The sequence below is a fragment of the Stenella coeruleoalba genome (genome assembly GCF_951394435.1).
Source record: "Stenella coeruleoalba genome assembly, chromosome: 19".
Taxonomy (NCBI): domain Eukaryota; kingdom Metazoa; phylum Chordata; class Mammalia; order Artiodactyla; family Delphinidae; genus Stenella; species Stenella coeruleoalba.
This window is the reverse complement of record NC_137165.1, coordinates 48,535,682-48,551,081: the sequence shown is the minus strand read 5'-3', so window position 1 is coordinate 48,551,081 and position 15,400 is coordinate 48,535,682. Positions and strand designations below refer to the sequence as shown.

At 47.0% G+C, this 15,400-nt stretch overlaps 1 protein-coding gene across 3 annotated transcripts in view; it reads right to left on the bottom strand.

The window, feature by feature from the left end:
* Positions 1 to 129: 129 nt before the first annotated feature.
* WDR45B (WD repeat domain 45B) overlaps positions 130 to 15,400 on the bottom strand; it is a 32,759-nt gene continuing 17,488 nt past the window's right edge. Inside the window, exons 4-11 of one of the 3 annotated variants that reach the window (XM_079904058.1) lie at positions 12,218 to 12,305; positions 10,815 to 10,909; positions 7,313 to 7,503; positions 6,640 to 6,725; positions 5,337 to 5,438; positions 4,732 to 4,853; positions 4,240 to 4,359; positions 4,098 to 4,115 (exon numbers count right to left, since the gene is read on the bottom strand). In XM_079904058.1, the coding sequence (XP_079760184.1) occupies positions 4,253 to 4,359; positions 4,732 to 4,853; positions 5,337 to 5,438; positions 6,640 to 6,725; positions 7,313 to 7,503; positions 10,815 to 10,909; positions 12,218 to 12,305 (791 nt within the window). In that variant the 3' untranslated portion in view covers positions 4,098 to 4,115; positions 4,240 to 4,252. Of the gene's footprint in view, positions 4,360 to 4,731; positions 4,854 to 5,336; positions 5,439 to 6,639; positions 6,726 to 7,312; positions 7,504 to 10,814; positions 10,910 to 12,217; positions 12,306 to 15,400 lie in introns of all 3 variants that reach the window. The other 2 variants (XM_079904056.1, XM_079904057.1) reach the window with 2 other exon arrangements.

Sequence of the window (15,400 nt, the reverse complement as noted above, 5' to 3'; positions counted from 1 at the left end):
AGAATTATTCAAGGAAATGGCTGAAATTCACAAATTTGATGAAAGCCATAAATCTAGTTTCAAGAAGCTCAGCAAGCCCCAGGCATGATAAACACAAAGAAAAGCAAATGTAGACATACCATAGTTTCCAAATTGTAATTTCATAAAATAATTTTTATCATATTGAAACAGGACACAGGAAGAACAAAAGGAAGACTCACAGCTTCTTTCCACACGAGTTGAATAGCTTTGTCATTAAAAAAAAACAAATATGAATGACAGTGCACTTACGGTGTCCTCAGTGATGTTACCACGTTACTGTTGGGGAGAAAATATTTATTAAATCCTGATACATTCTGTCCCTCAGCACTTCAGAAACAATCATTTTTGAGTTTTTGGAATTCCAATAAAATTCTATTTTTAGCTATTATTCCATTTAAAGTTCATCTGGGAAAAAAATGCTTAAGGATGCTTACGATCAGCAGAGCCATGTAACCAGAACATAGTTCTTTGTGAAGTAGTACAGTAAGTCCGTGCGTAACAAATGAATCAGTTGATAAATGGCATTGTAGTAGGGCAACTGCATCATTTTCATCCAAACCAGAAAAGAGCACTAAGGTGGATGAGATACCACAACCCAGGGCAGGAAGAGGACCTGGGGTTGAGTCATTCCTGGCTTGGTTTGGCTTGAGCAATGCCTCACCCACCGGCGCAGGAAGATGAGGCCCTTTCCCCATTACGTGTTTGGAAATTACGCTCAGACTGAATTATGAAAATAAGACCTGTACATCGAACCCGGTGAAAAATGTTTTGTTTTAATCACAAGCCAATACTAGAAACCATAAAGGAAAAAGGCTGATCAGACTATGTAAAAATTCAAGATACATACACAGCAAAGTAAAACCCCTCAAACTGAAATAAACCCAAAGTGAAAAAAAACGACAAGGGGTGATTATTTTAAAAGTTCTCATCAACAAAAAAGACAAAATACACCAACAGAAATATAGTCGAAGGCATGAGTAAGCAATTTACAAAATAATTACGGATGGCCAGCAAAGGTATTCCAAAATGTTCAACCTGGCTAGAAATCGATCTTTTTTCTCCATCAAAGATTAAAAAGCTCATGCTCAGAGCCTGGTCCCGGTGAGCATGTGAGGTGTTGGCTGTTGAAGCTGACAGAATCATGGCAGGCAAGGTGGCAAACATACTAAATCTTATACATGCAGATCCTCTGGCTTGGCAATTCCAGTTCTATTCAAAGAAATAGGTGGACAAGTGTGTAAACATGTATGCACAAGGATTTCCATTTCCAAAACGTTTATAGAAGCAAAAAATACAAATAGGCATCTTCGGGCAATTACAGTGTTTTGACATGTTCACGAGTTGTGAAAAGTTAAAGAATGGTCCCTATAATGCTGCTGAGAATTACAGACTTCACCCCAGAAGGCGTGGGCTTTCCGAGAGTAGTCTTCTCTGGAGACGGCAACTCAGGGCGATTTTGATTCCAACTTTACATTCTTCTCTATGTTCTTTTCTTACAATGAACATTTTGTAATTTGGTAAGTATTTTCTGATCCATTTTGAAGAGGAAAATTTCAGCACAAGTTCCAAAAGTACTGTAATTGCTCAAATGCCTCTTACAGAAAGAAAGGAAAGAGACCAGAGACAAAGTTGTGTGAACTCATCTAGAAGTTTGGTTTGGCTGCAGAAAAAGAAATGCAAACATGAGAAGCTTTGGTCTCACAAGCAGAGTAAGGAGGGGAGCGGGCCTCACCCTCCAGGCCGCAGTGAGCAGGGGCACTGCCACTGAGGACTAAAGGGACAGACAAGCCAGGGGCAGGGGGGAGGGGGTGGAGGCTGCAGGGCGCAGAGGAGCCCTCCCCGTCCATGGCCTGGACAGCAGGCAGAAGAGCCCAGTGAGCAGGGCCCTGTGAGGTGGTTCCTGGATGTTCATTCACATGGACACTTGGGGGAGAAACAAACCAGGCCTGTCCAGCCCAGCCACCAAGTGGGGCTTGTGGAAGCCCTGGACACAGGACTTTTACATCTGTGTCCCTCTGTACCCACGTTCAGGGGCCGGCAGGACTCAGCTGAGGGAGGAATTGGAGGCAGCTCTGGCTTAGAGCAACTCCCTTTCTCTGAATAAGGCAACAAACAGTGGTTGTCAATTTGAAAAACCAAGTCTGCTGCTGTCCTAAACAGACCGAGGAAGGTTCACCCAACAGCCTGCTCGCCAGGTATGGCTCTTCCTGCCACGTCCCTGAGAGGGTAAAGCGAGGCCACGCGCATAGGCCTGGGGAGGGTGGACGGTGCCTGGCTGCCTCAGCCTTCCAGACCTCACCGTGCTCTCTGGAAGCCTCGTCCAGGGCATTTCCCAGGTGAGATGTGGTGCCTTTACCATCGCGAAGGGTAACCCCAAGAAGACAAACCAGAGCCCCTAGGTGGTCATCCATACCACCCAGGATGTCCCTGTTCTGTCATTTTATAAAGGAGGCAAGGTTGTGCCCGGCGTGGCAGAGCCAGGACGTGCTCCCACACCGTGGACTCTTAATGTAGGTGCCGAGCATTACGGGTCGTCCTGGGTACAGCCTCTCCCTGGGCCAGTGAACTGGCTCTTCACCAGCCTGCAGCACCTCCACACACTGTGAGGAGGAACTTTTTTCCTAGTTTAATGTATATGTGGAAACACGAAAGGGATTATATTCGGGGAAAATATAAACTGACGATGTAAATGTGAAGGACCCCTCCTACTCCTGGGCCAAAGTTAGGGCTAGTGTTAGACGGACACTGACGGGTGGCCCAACACCATGCTGTTGTCTCCCCCAAAGGGAGTGTCCCCCAAAGGGATTTCAGGCAGAGCTTCCCCACCAGAGACGACAGAAACCGCTAGTGAACATCACTCTCTTCCCCCCTGCTCCCCGAGCCAGGCCACCACCCACACGGGCAGCAGGGCGTCCACCTGGCCCCCACGCAGTCCTGGACAGTTTAGGCACTAAGTGCACTGGGCCGTTCCTATAGCCTGCAGTCCAACAAGGTTCTAAAACTGGGGCTTTGGTTTTGTAACATACAATTCTTTTCCCTTGATGGGTACAGAGTACAACAAAATTAGTCATTTTTATTTAAAAGAAACATTACAAGTAAGTGTGCAAAATTAAATTTCATGATTAAATACACATAAAAGTAACATGCATACTTCACATTGAAATCCACAGACAAAGTTAGCTGATTACATGACAGTAAAAGAACTGGCAAACTGAGAATTTGCTGCTGCAGATTTTAATGTTTGCAACCTGAAATCAAACATAAAATTAAGTTTTAAGGGAATTTAAGAAAATTAAATATATACCTCAAGTACTACTAATAATATAGAGCCCATAACCTATTTTAGTTACCAAACGTTAAAAAAAGTATGTGCCTCTCATTCCCAGAATGTTAGTGTGCAGCTAGTCTTAAAAATGGGGAGAAAAGATGGTGAGAAAGGGAAGTGGAATCGGCCGGCCGAGGCATCCTCTCCAGGCCCACAGAAACCAGGCACTGCTTTGTTGAGACGCCCGTTTCCCTTGGTATCCTCCAAATTAAGTGACGCTTTCTTCTATGACTAAGTTTTAAAGTCTATGCGTTACTCTGTTGCCTACGTGTAACAGGGAAACTCCCTTTGACCCAGAGTTTCACCAGGAGGCCACAGGCACTGCTCACAGGGTGGGCATGGTGCTGCCTCAATTCCAATGGCTCCAAAAAGACGAGGACGCACGACATGCAGCTCTTGAGGGAGACGCCAGACCTATGCCCTCTTTCTTCAGTTTAGATGGGAGAAGGGCTTCCTTCCTCCTTTCCTAAGGCTGCCGGTATGATTGTTCCACTTAAATCTGGTGAGAACCAACACTTACACGTGTGTTCACCTCCCCATTACAGACTTAGTAAAAATGATGAAATCTGTCGCCACAAACAAATTTCACTTTGTCCCTCCTTTTTTCCACGTACCCCCAGTTTGTCCGGAGCCCCAACTGCAGGTGGCCGATGCGGCAGAACCAATGAAGTGAGCGTCACGGCTGAATGAAAGGTGAAGCCAGCAGTTGGGCGTGAGTGTCCACGTGCCCTGAAGATTCTTCCTTTAACACTGGACTCGGGAGGTCTGGCTTTGGAAAACAGACGACAACGTATGGCTTCGCGACAAGGTCCCAGGCCATCCCCCCAGCCCATCACCACCACTCCCAGGAGCTCGAGGGGCCGCTGGGCACCCAGGGCCTGTGGTGCTCGCACTCCTGGTGGAGGGTCACAGCTTGTCGTCGGTCATCTCCAGGAACTGCGCATACACGTCCCGGACGCACTCCCCCTTGGGGTTGAACAGGAACTTGTAGTAGCTGCCGTCCGCACAGATCGCTGGGCAGAGGAGACCGTGTCACTCAGGGTGGAAAGCAAGCAGCCCGCACTGAGCTCACTGCACAGGCTGAGTGGAGGCTGAGCAGCCCCGAGGGATCTGTGGGTGGTGGGGGCACTCGACCGAGAACCCCACTGTTCTGGGGGTTCTGCATCTACTCAGCTAGTGTGGTGATGGGGGAACCCTCTTTGGTCGCCGGTTCCAAGACCAAATGATCTGTCTCACTGACTGCCCGGGAAACCCCGGAGGGCAGGTGGCTGTGCGGACCCTGAGAGGGATGCACAGGACCCCCAGGAGAGAGGAAGGGCCACCAGTGGAGCTGGTGGGGCGCTGACCACACCTGGGGGCCACTCTCCTCTGGAAGGACCACTTACCAATGACAGCATTTGGCTCTGTTCCAAAGGCACAAATGCATGGAGAGCCTGAGGGAACCTGAAACTTGGAAAAACTCCACTTGGAACTGAAGTATTTTGGAAGGAAACTGGCTGATGCCAAACTGTGAGGACAGGAAGCAAAGAAAGTAAGTTACGGTCACATAACAAAGTTAGAGACACAGCTCTCTTTAATGTCGGCTTAGCCTTAATGATTTAAATTCTATTTTTGCTTTTAATTTTTATCTTTCACATGAAAAAACTAAGTTGTTACAAATGGGTTTATTATAAATCCAGAAACCATCAGCACCAGAAGGGGCACAGGGCTCTACTGCCACCAAATTAATTTTCTGAACAGCTAACACAAGGATGACGGTTGGAGTTCAGGACCAAGTTCTACCTCATTGGAAGGTGCCTGGATCCTCATCAGATACTTTCTAAGGAGCTAGTGGAAGGGGAAGTCGGAATGCCACTGTCTTAGCATCAAGTAATCTGCACTGGTTTTCAGAGAATCAAATGAACGACCAAAGAAAAGCATCCCGGCTGTGACTCAGACTGAGTGGGGCAACGCTCAGGCAATGTTCTGTCCTTCTAACTGGAAAACCTACCTTGATTGTTTATTCCTTTTTGGATCTTCAGCTGCAAAAATGTGCACCGTGCCGTGGTCACTGGACACACAGATAAGAGAAGCGTCCTGATTGAAGTTAATGCTGCAGAGAAACCAGACGAAGCTCGGGTCTCATGTGGACGCAGGAGTGAGCCCTGACCTCAACCCCCCATGGTCAGGACAGTCATTTTAAGAACCACCCCTCCTGACCAGCTGACGGGGCTCAGCACAGAACCAGATGGTCAAAGCGAGGGCACAGCCCCTCCTCAAGTGCCAGGGAGAGGGAAAGGGCTCCCTGCAGACCACCCTGCCACCCCAGGGGCCCTGAGGCCACCCAAACATGCCACTTGAAGGAGAAAAACTCCCCTCCAACAACCCAGGCCCTGTAGAGGTGGGCGTCACGCAGGCTGGCTGGAAGGGCCCGAGAGCACACAGATGGGAGAGCGGGCTGCACCAGAGGCCCCAAGGACACTACATCCAGCATCCAGGTACTAGCTGTGTTTTTATCACTCAGGCCCCAGTGCAGCTCCACACCTGCAAAGGCCACAGACACAAAGAACGAAGTCCCACCCAAGCAGGGGTGCAGCCCTGTCAGAGCTACAGACACTGTGGGACATGGTAACAACCACCACAGAAAGAGCAGGTCAACCTCACAGGAGGCTGAAATGACTACAGATGGGCTAACTAGGCCTCCAGTGTTTGCCTGAAGATGCTACTGAAAAATAAGTTGGAGGGGGTTTCCCTGGTGGCACAGTGGTTAAGAATCCACCTGCCAATGCAGGGGACAGGGGTTCGAGCCCTGGTCTGGGAAGATCCCACATGCTGCAGAGCAACTAAGCCAGTGCACCACAACTACTGAGCCTGTGCTCTAGAGCCCGTGAGCCACAACTACTGAGCCTGTGCCACAACTACTGAAGCCTGCGTGCCTAGAGCCTGTGCTCTGCGACAAGAGAAGCCACCGCAATGAGAAGCCCGTGCACCGCAACGAAGACCCAACACAGCCATAAATAAATAAATTTTTAAAAATAAATAAATAAATAAGTTGGAGGGACAGTGAAGAGATGAAATAAAACAAGCAAATTCTAACAAATGCAGGACAATGGGTTCATGGTAATCATAATATTCTCTCTACTTTTGTGTATATTCCCATAATAAGTAAACAGTTAAATTAGTAATAATAAAACAAGCTAATAAAACAGCCCCTACCAGCAGAGCAGCCCCCGCCCGCCTCGTGGGGGTAGTCCCGACTCTCCTCCGGATCACATAGGGCCCCTTCTCTAGAGTAAAATAACGTGCTTTCTTACCAATAAATATTAGCTGCTTGAGATCCTCTTCGTAGTTCCTGGATTAAATGCCCTGATGAAGTATCAAATATTCGTATAAGGGTCCCCTTTGAAAAACAGTGAAGTGTTTCATTATCAAAGATTCACAACTTTTTAGTTTTCTTCAAATGATTTATATTCACAAACCCATTAACCCATCCGACCCGTTCCCAAACTCACCCACATCATCTAAAACTCAACTTTCCCTCTGTTGTTACCGAGAACAGACTAGAGTCTCTTTAGTCCGACTGCAGCGGGCAGGGGCCGAGAGAGGGTCAGGGAGACCCAGGGCCCAGGCCCACAGGCATGGCCCTCTCGGAGCCCCGTGCACACGCTCCCCTGGCAGAGGCCCCGGGCTGTTTCACACCCTGAGAGCCACCAGTTCACTCACTGTCCAGAGAAATGGCATCTTAATTATAATGCCCACAGCCAGTTAGAAAAACACTAATTCTACTGCCAAACAGATGGGGCACAACCAAATAAAATAACTTTTGGACTCTCTCTGTCAACTATGACTTGCTTCCTGAGAGAAGGTGGCTAAGAGCCTCTCAGGGGTCAGGATCTTCAGGGAAGGGCTGGTTTCCCGGGAGCCTGCACCTTACGGCGGGAGACGCCACTCTGGGGGCACCTCTGTGGGGCAGGGACACCCACTTACTTTCTCAGACGCGGTCGCAATTCTTGTTCCCTGCAGGTTGAGAGCAATGCAGCTCAAGACGCCCTCATGGGCAGGAATGTCCACTGGCGGCTTCTCGGTGCTGGCCAGGTCCACAAGCTGCACGTGGCCCGTGTGCGTGCCCGGGAAGGCCAGGAGTGAGTTGTTACTATTGGGGCACAGGACACAGAGGCCTAAACAGAGACAAGGAAATGCGTCAAGGACTCAGGACCGTCTCAAAGCTTCTGCTTTTCCACAACCATACCTGCTCCCTGCCCTCCAGGTCCCATGAAAAAGTAAGAATAATTCACAGAATCTTTTCCCTGTGAAGGGCAGCAGAGGGCCAAGCAAAGCTCCCTCCCATGAGATGGCTTCACAATTGGAAACATTTGCTGAACTTATTACTGAATAAACTTTATCAAATGTCTGTCTTTTGGGGTGTCAGCCACGAGAATGCAAAATTGTAAAATCTAAAAATGAATCCTTAAAAAATAAATAAAATAAAATAAAATAAAAATGAATCCACTAACAGTAACATAAAAAAACCAAAACTGAAGAATAAATTTAACGACAGATGTAAAAGACACTATAACACATTGCAAAGGAAAACCAAAGACGTGGTGGGTGGAGAGCTGTCCTGTGACCACAGCTTGGAACCTACCTTCACCCACCTACAGAGTAAGTGCAATCACAGTTAAAATCTCTGCAGGCTTTTTTTAAGAAACAGACAACCTGTCACTAAGTTATAAGCAAAGTAAAAGGTCCTAGAATAGCCCCCCAATTTCTTATAAAATAGGAACAACATTAGAGGACTTATACTACCTAATTTCAAGAATTATCTTGAAGTTCCAGGGACTTCCCTGGTGGTGCAGTAGTTAAGAATCCATCTGCCAATGCAGGGGACACGGGTTCGATCCCTGGTCCAGGAAGATCCCACATGCCGCGGAGCAACTAAGCCTGTGCACCACAACTACTGAGCCTGCACTCTAGAGCCTGCGAGCCACAACTACTGAGCCCACATGCCACAACTACTGAAGCCCGCGCGCCTAGAGCCCGTGCTCTGTGACAGAAGAAGCCACCGCAGTGAGAAGCTCATGCACCGCAACGAAGAGTAGCCCCCACCTGACGCAACTAGAGAAAGCCCGTGCGCAGCAATGAAGACCCAACGCAGCCAAAACTAAATAAATACATACATACATAAAAAAAGAATTATCTTGAAGTTCCAGAAATCAAGGTCATCTGATATTGGCATAAGGAGAGAAACACAAGACTACTGGAGCAGAATAAAGAGTCCAGAAGAATCTTACACTTATTTGATTTAAAAAAAAAAAAAGTATCAAGGTAATTCAATGCAGAAAAAATAGTCTTTTCAACAAATGGTAAATGGACTTCTCTAAGCAAAAAAGAAAAGGCCACAAGCAGAAACATGAAAACTGTTAAAAGAGAAAAGCTCATTGGTTAAAGTAAATATAGAGTAAAAGTAGTAATATCAACCACACACAAAGCTAGTGGGAAGGTTAAAAGACAAAGGTAGTGGGCTTCCCTGGTGGTGTGGTGGTTGGGAGTCCACCTGCCGATGCGGGGGACAAGGGTTCGTGCCCCGGTCCAGGAAGAACCCACATGCCACGGAGTGGCTGGGCCCGTGAGCCATGGCCGATAAGCCTGCGTGTCTGGAGCCTGTGCTCCGCAACGGGAGAGGCCGCAACAGTGAGAGGCCCGCGTACCACAAAAAAAAAAAAAAAAGACAAAGGTAGTAAAATCATCTACATCCACAATAAGTAAAGGATACACAAAGCAAAAAGATATAAAACATAATGTCAAAAACAGATCGTGGGTAGAGGGGAGTAAAATGTAGGGTTGTTAAAATGCATTTGAAATTAAGAGACCAGGCCATTCAAAATAATCACATGTATATATACAGATTGCTATATATAAACCTCATAGTAACCACAAACCAAAAATCTATAATAGATACACACACAAAAGAGAAAGGAATCCAAACATAACACTAAAGACAGTCATAAAATCACAAGGGAAGGGATTTTCCTGGTAGCACGGTGGTTAAGAATCCATCTGCCAATGCAGGGGACACAGGTTTGATCCCTGCTCCGGGAAGATCCCACATGCCGTGGAGCAAAACTAAGCCCATGCGCCACAACTACTGAGCTTGCATGCCACAACTACTGAAGCCTGCGTGCCTAGAGCCTGTGCTCTGCAATGAGAAGCCCATGCACCGCAATAAAGGGTAGCCCTGCTCGCCACAACTAGATAAAGCCCATGCACAGCAGTGAAGACCCAATGCAGCCAAAAAATAAAAATAAAAAATCACAAGGGACGAGAACAAAAGAAAAAGGAACAAAAAAGACCTACAAAAACAACCCAAAACAATTCATGGCAATAAGTACGTACATATCAATAATTACTTTAAATGTAAATAGACTAAATGCTCCAATCAAAACACAGACAGTGGATATATACACAATGAAATACTACTCAGCCATAAAAAAGGAATGACATCTTGCCATCTGCAGCAACATGGATGACCTAGAGGGTATTTTGCTAAGTGAAATAAGTCAGACAGAGAAAGACAGATAATGTACGTTACCACTTATATATGGAATCTAAAAAATAATTACAATATGACCCAGCAATTGCACTCCAAGAGAAATGAAAAAATACATCCACAAAAAGACCTGCATGTAAACATGTACAGCAGCTTCTATTTATAACAGCCAAAAATCTGGTATGGATCAACAGCTGTGGTATATCTATATGATGGTATATTACTCAGTAATAAAAAGGAGCAAAATAATAGCACACTCACAAAAACATGGAGGAATCTAAAAAATATTAAGCTAAGAGAAAGACACCAAACACATCTGAAAAGGCAAAACCTGAAGGTCAGGTGGGGAAGGGCACAGCCTGGGGAAACTCCTGGGTGACGGGATTGTTCTGCCCTGACTGTGGTGGCAGCTACACAACTGTTTACAATGACTAAAGTTTAACAAATGATACACTTAAAATGAGTTTTATGTAAATTATACCTCAATAAAGCTAGAAGAAAAAACTCCAAAATTTTAAAAGCAAAGTTAACATGATAAAATGAGTAACAAAGTCAGCCACACATAATCCACCAGCCAGAAGAAAAAGGGAAGGAAATGTCTCAGAACTTAATAAAAACATGGATTCCAGGGCTCACCATAGAGCTCCTGAATGGCTGACAGTGAAAAATCCCAAGAGGGACTCCGATGATTCTGGTAAGAGGCAGGATCTTAGAACCACAGCGAGGAAGCGGGGCTGTGACCGCGGGAAGGTTCAGGGGAGAAGGTAGGGACCGAGGTGGGGAGCTTGCATCTCCCAGACCTTTCCCCAGAGCCCCAGATGCCTCAGGACCCACCACTAGGGTGACACACCTGGAGGAGAGGCACCCAGCATGGGTCTGCGTCCCGCCTGGATCAGACCCAGGAAGCCAGTTTCCACCATCCATCCTCCTCTGGATTCTTACCTTTCGGGTTATAGCAGGTTTCAAAGACGTGCAACTGATGAGGATTGTGTGTGAATGTAAACACCTTGATCATAGAGTCCAAAACAACCACAATTCTGGAAAGAAAAAAACACCATCAGAATTTCTCTCCCCCAAAGTGAAACTCAAACATTTTGTGATTTTTGTTCTTATCATCTGGAAACAGAAACACCGCAAAGAGCAAATACAAGAGGGTCATTCCTGGGATTTCCCTGGTGGTGGCTAAGGCTCCACGCTCCCAATGCAGGGGGCCTGGGTTCAATCCCTGGTCAGGAAACTAGATCCCACATGATGCAACTAGGAGTTCGCATGCTGCAACTGAAGATCCCACATGCGACCCAGCACAGCCAAATTAATTAATTAATTATTAAAAAAGAGGGTCATTCCTGAACCCAGGCACTGGGCAGCAAGGTCTGTGGAGCAGGTTGGCAGGGAGCCCCTGGGCACGAGGTTGGCACTAGGAATGAGCGCCTCTCACCCGGCTGGAGGAAAGTATAGCCCAAGGGTTGGGAGGGCATTGTCATCAAATATTCTGTCTAGAGTAAGAACCAAGTAGGACACAAAGGCAGAAATTCTATCTTAACACACTTTTAGACACGTCTTGACAATCCAGAAATGTAAGAAAGTGTAATATCCTTGATTTGGCTCCAGGATTTGCATTACTACGAGCCCCTAAATGCTGACATTCCTGGAAGAAACAAGTCTACCTATGAGTGCAGGGATGACAGACCCCTATTCACACTTGTCTGGTTCAGCATCTGTCCTCCCACAGCCAAGTATAACATGTAAATCACACCACAGCCGAGCATAACATGTAAATCACACCAAAATCCAAAGTGATGAAGCTTTGCTCTACCTCCATCAACATACTAGGAAAAACTCCTGTGTTCTCCTAAACCCCAGGAAGGCAACAGCCGAGAAGAGAGAGAGACCTACTACTTTCAACAGGTGAGATTCAATGACACCTTCTCTGTGAGGAGTTCCTGAATTTTCCTTTACTTTCAGATTGAAACATTTACGAGGCAGCATTTGGACAAGTGTGGGCTAAGAGGGAGGCAATGCAAGGTTCAAAACTCGAGTCCTCAGTCTGTACCTGTCGGGTGGGACGGCTCCCCTGAAGGACTGAGAGCTGGGGGGGCAGGGCTGGCCAGGGGCCAGGTCCATGGAGGTGCACTTCACCCACGCCCACCAACCACTCACCTGTAAGTGATCCTGGGAGGCAAATAAAACTCACTGCCTTCCTTATGTCCTTGGGTCATAAACTACAGTCTCACGTTTTTATATATCGTTTTCCTGAACACTTCTCTTCCTTCAATATAAAATGATTTCAGCCATCTTCAGAGAAAGTGACTGTTCCACCTCTAAAAATGAGACACCAAACCTACCTATCTCGCCGTAATTTGGCAGCCTTGACTTCGGTAGAAAATTCTATTTCAATCACAGTCTTCTTCTTCAGGTCATCCCAGATCATCACTGAAACAGGAAAGAATGTAAGAACATGGTAATGAACAGGCCAGGGGCTGGCTTGCTAAGGCCACTCCTGAAGGGGTCCTCACATCACAAACACCTGACTGGGAGCTGGCGGGGGGTGAGGGGACACGAGGCTCTCCCACTGGCAGGACGGTCCCGCCCCCAGGTCTCAGACCCGCCCCCCTGCCCCCCCCCCCACCCTCCTGTTCAGCAACCACACACCTGCGCACACCTCAGGCAGCCAGTCTCTGCCTCTACCCACACAGGCATGCACACAGACATTCAAGCACACTTGAACCTCCTCTCTGCCAAACCTTGCCTAGTTTTTAGGCAAACTTCTCTCCACCTCTCTTTCCTTGGTTCTACTAGACTGAGCCAAAAAGCAAGCCCAGCCACAGGTACCAAGTGCTACAGATAAACCTGGATTAAGAAAAGAAAGGGTCCGGCTGTGCTAGGAGGTCACGCAGGCTGGAGGCAACATGCCAACTGCCAAGCAACTAGCCGACACTGGCTACAAGACCTCCTCCGCCTCCACGATGCCCCTCACTGCTTACGGCGGCTACCGCTGCAGTGCCCGAGCCTATCACTATTTCCAGCGGCGCAGCTCCCAGCGCCAGGCTGCAGAGAACAGAAGACCTCGGGAGTCCCGTAGAGCTGGGGGGCATTTTTCCTTGAGCAGAGAGACCTGAGGCATGCTGTGGAAAGACCTCACCTGCTATCATTTCTGAACCAAGAGTATCAGGGCCTTAATGGTTTTCGAACTCTGCTGGGAAAAAGTGTCCACGTTTTCTCTGGTACAGTCAGTTTGGAGAGGCTACTGAATTGTAACAGGAATGGGAGGGTGAGGCACACGTACAGACATTAAATATTTTACCACGTCAAAAAAAAAAAAGAAAAGATGGGCTTCCCTGGTGGCGCAGTGGTTGAGAGTCCGCCTGCCGATGCAGGGGACACGGGTTCGTGCCCCGTTCCGGGAGGATCCCACATGCCGTGGAGCAGCTGGGCCCGTGAGCCATGGCCGCTGGGCCTGCGCATCCGGAGCCTGTGCTCCGCAACAGGAGAGGCCAAAACAGTGAGAGGCCCACTTACCGCAAAAAAAAAAAAAAAAAGAAAAAAAAAAAAGAAAGGGTTGTTTCATGGGGAAATCAGACACATAAAAACCAGGGCCAGTGTTCTTCAGCCCTGACTGTTCTCGCTCTGCTTCAAGCTCTGGAATATCTTCTGCTCACACTACAATCTTCCCTCAGGATGGATTAGCAGCTTATGCCCCAAGGGCTGAGACAATTTACAGACAACCCTGGAGGATGAGGAGTGTGTGTCCAGACCTCTTTTCCACTTGAAAAGCTGGGTACAAAGCGTGTGGGGTGAGGGAAATAAGCTCCCTAAACAGTCAGGTTACGGCTGACTGAGAATGGAAGGAAAGAATGTTTCCCCTAAAGGTCCCAACACCATGACCAACAATAGCCCGGTGGAATTCAGGGGTAAGTTTTGCCATAAGGGGTAAGTATCCTAAGTTTCAAATCAAGAGAGAACTGAATACCAGCCTACCAGAACTTCCAAAATTATCAAGTAACATAAGAGGTATTTACTATCAAAGAGGTTATAATTTATAACCACTCAAAACTGAAGCAGAGAATAGTGCTCTTCTTGCTCCTTCCAACACCATCTTTGATAAACTTCTCCCATCGGCTCTTCCTTAAAGGGCACCAACATGTCAGTGAGTAGACAGTTACCTTACTGAAAATAGTATCTTCCCCAAACCAGATGTTCACGACCTTCTGGGCAAAGGACACTCTACTCTTGAACACGAAAGCATCAGTGAACTTCCTCTGGCCCTGCAACCTAACACCAGAAAGCCTACAACTCAACACAAAGGCAAACTGGCCCAAACCGGCCCAAACCAGACAGAAGCCAACAGATGCGGATGTCAAGGGTGTCACAAATACGGGTGAACTCCATTTTCAGAAACATCTGGAAACAGTGTGATGAAGCCCCAGAGGCAGCAGCACAAATTCTCATTCACAAAAGCAAAGTGACCAGACATGATGCCTTCGGTAGTGAGAAAAATCCATGGCCTCTGAGGGCTGTGAGCTGCCTTACTGCAGGAAACCAAAAATTTTAAATGTACTGGGCGGGATTCTGTGTGTCTGTCTCCTGATACAGTTCCTAATAGCAAAAAATATATTTCAAAATTCTGGACTTCCTCCTAAATGGAAAGGGCCTCTCTGCTTCCTGAACAGCACCCTGTCAGGACCCAGTAGGTGACCGTGACAAACCAGTCTCCTCCAGTCCTGTTTTATTCTGTTTTCACAAACCAAAGACACTAGATTCTTTACACTGTAACACCATGCATCTTAATTGATAATTATTAAAATATTAAGCAGTAATTTTGACATTGAAAAAATGTATTTTTAATCTTACAAAAGTTTAAACAGACCAAGTTCTTTTTTAAAAATTGCCCTTAGCACACTACAAAAAGCTTAAATTTTACTCAAAATGTTCAGTTAGAAAATTTCTTTCTTCTAAAAAATTTTTTCCTTCTGCAAAATTTCTGAGACTTTCACTTCTCGGAATTTTTTACTGAGAATAAGATGTTACAGGTGAAAGAGACCCCAGAGATTATCCGGTCCACTGCTCCCTTGGGGGCGGGGAGCAGTGACACCCCCCAACAGTGCCACAGGTGGGCTAGGCTCCTGACTCCTCACCAATGATCAATGAAATTCTTCATATGACAAAGACTGATCCAGCGGCAGAATCTCTGCCCATCCCCAAGGAGCCCAAGTAATTCTTCTTCCTTTTTTAAAAATTTATTTATTTATTTTTGGCTGCATTGGGTCTTCATTGCTGCGTGCAGGCTTTCTCTAGTTGCAGTGAGCGAGGGCTACTCTTCGTTGTGGTATGCGGATTTCTCATTGCGGTGGCTTCTCTTGTTGTGGAGCACGGGCTCTAGGCATGCAGGCTTCAGTAGTTGTGGCTCACGGGCTCTAGAGTGCAGGCTCAGTAGTTGCGGTGCCCGGGCTTAGCTGCTCCGCGGCATGTGGGATCTTCCCAGACCAAGGCTCGAACCCATGTCTCCTGTATTGGCAGGTGGATTCTTA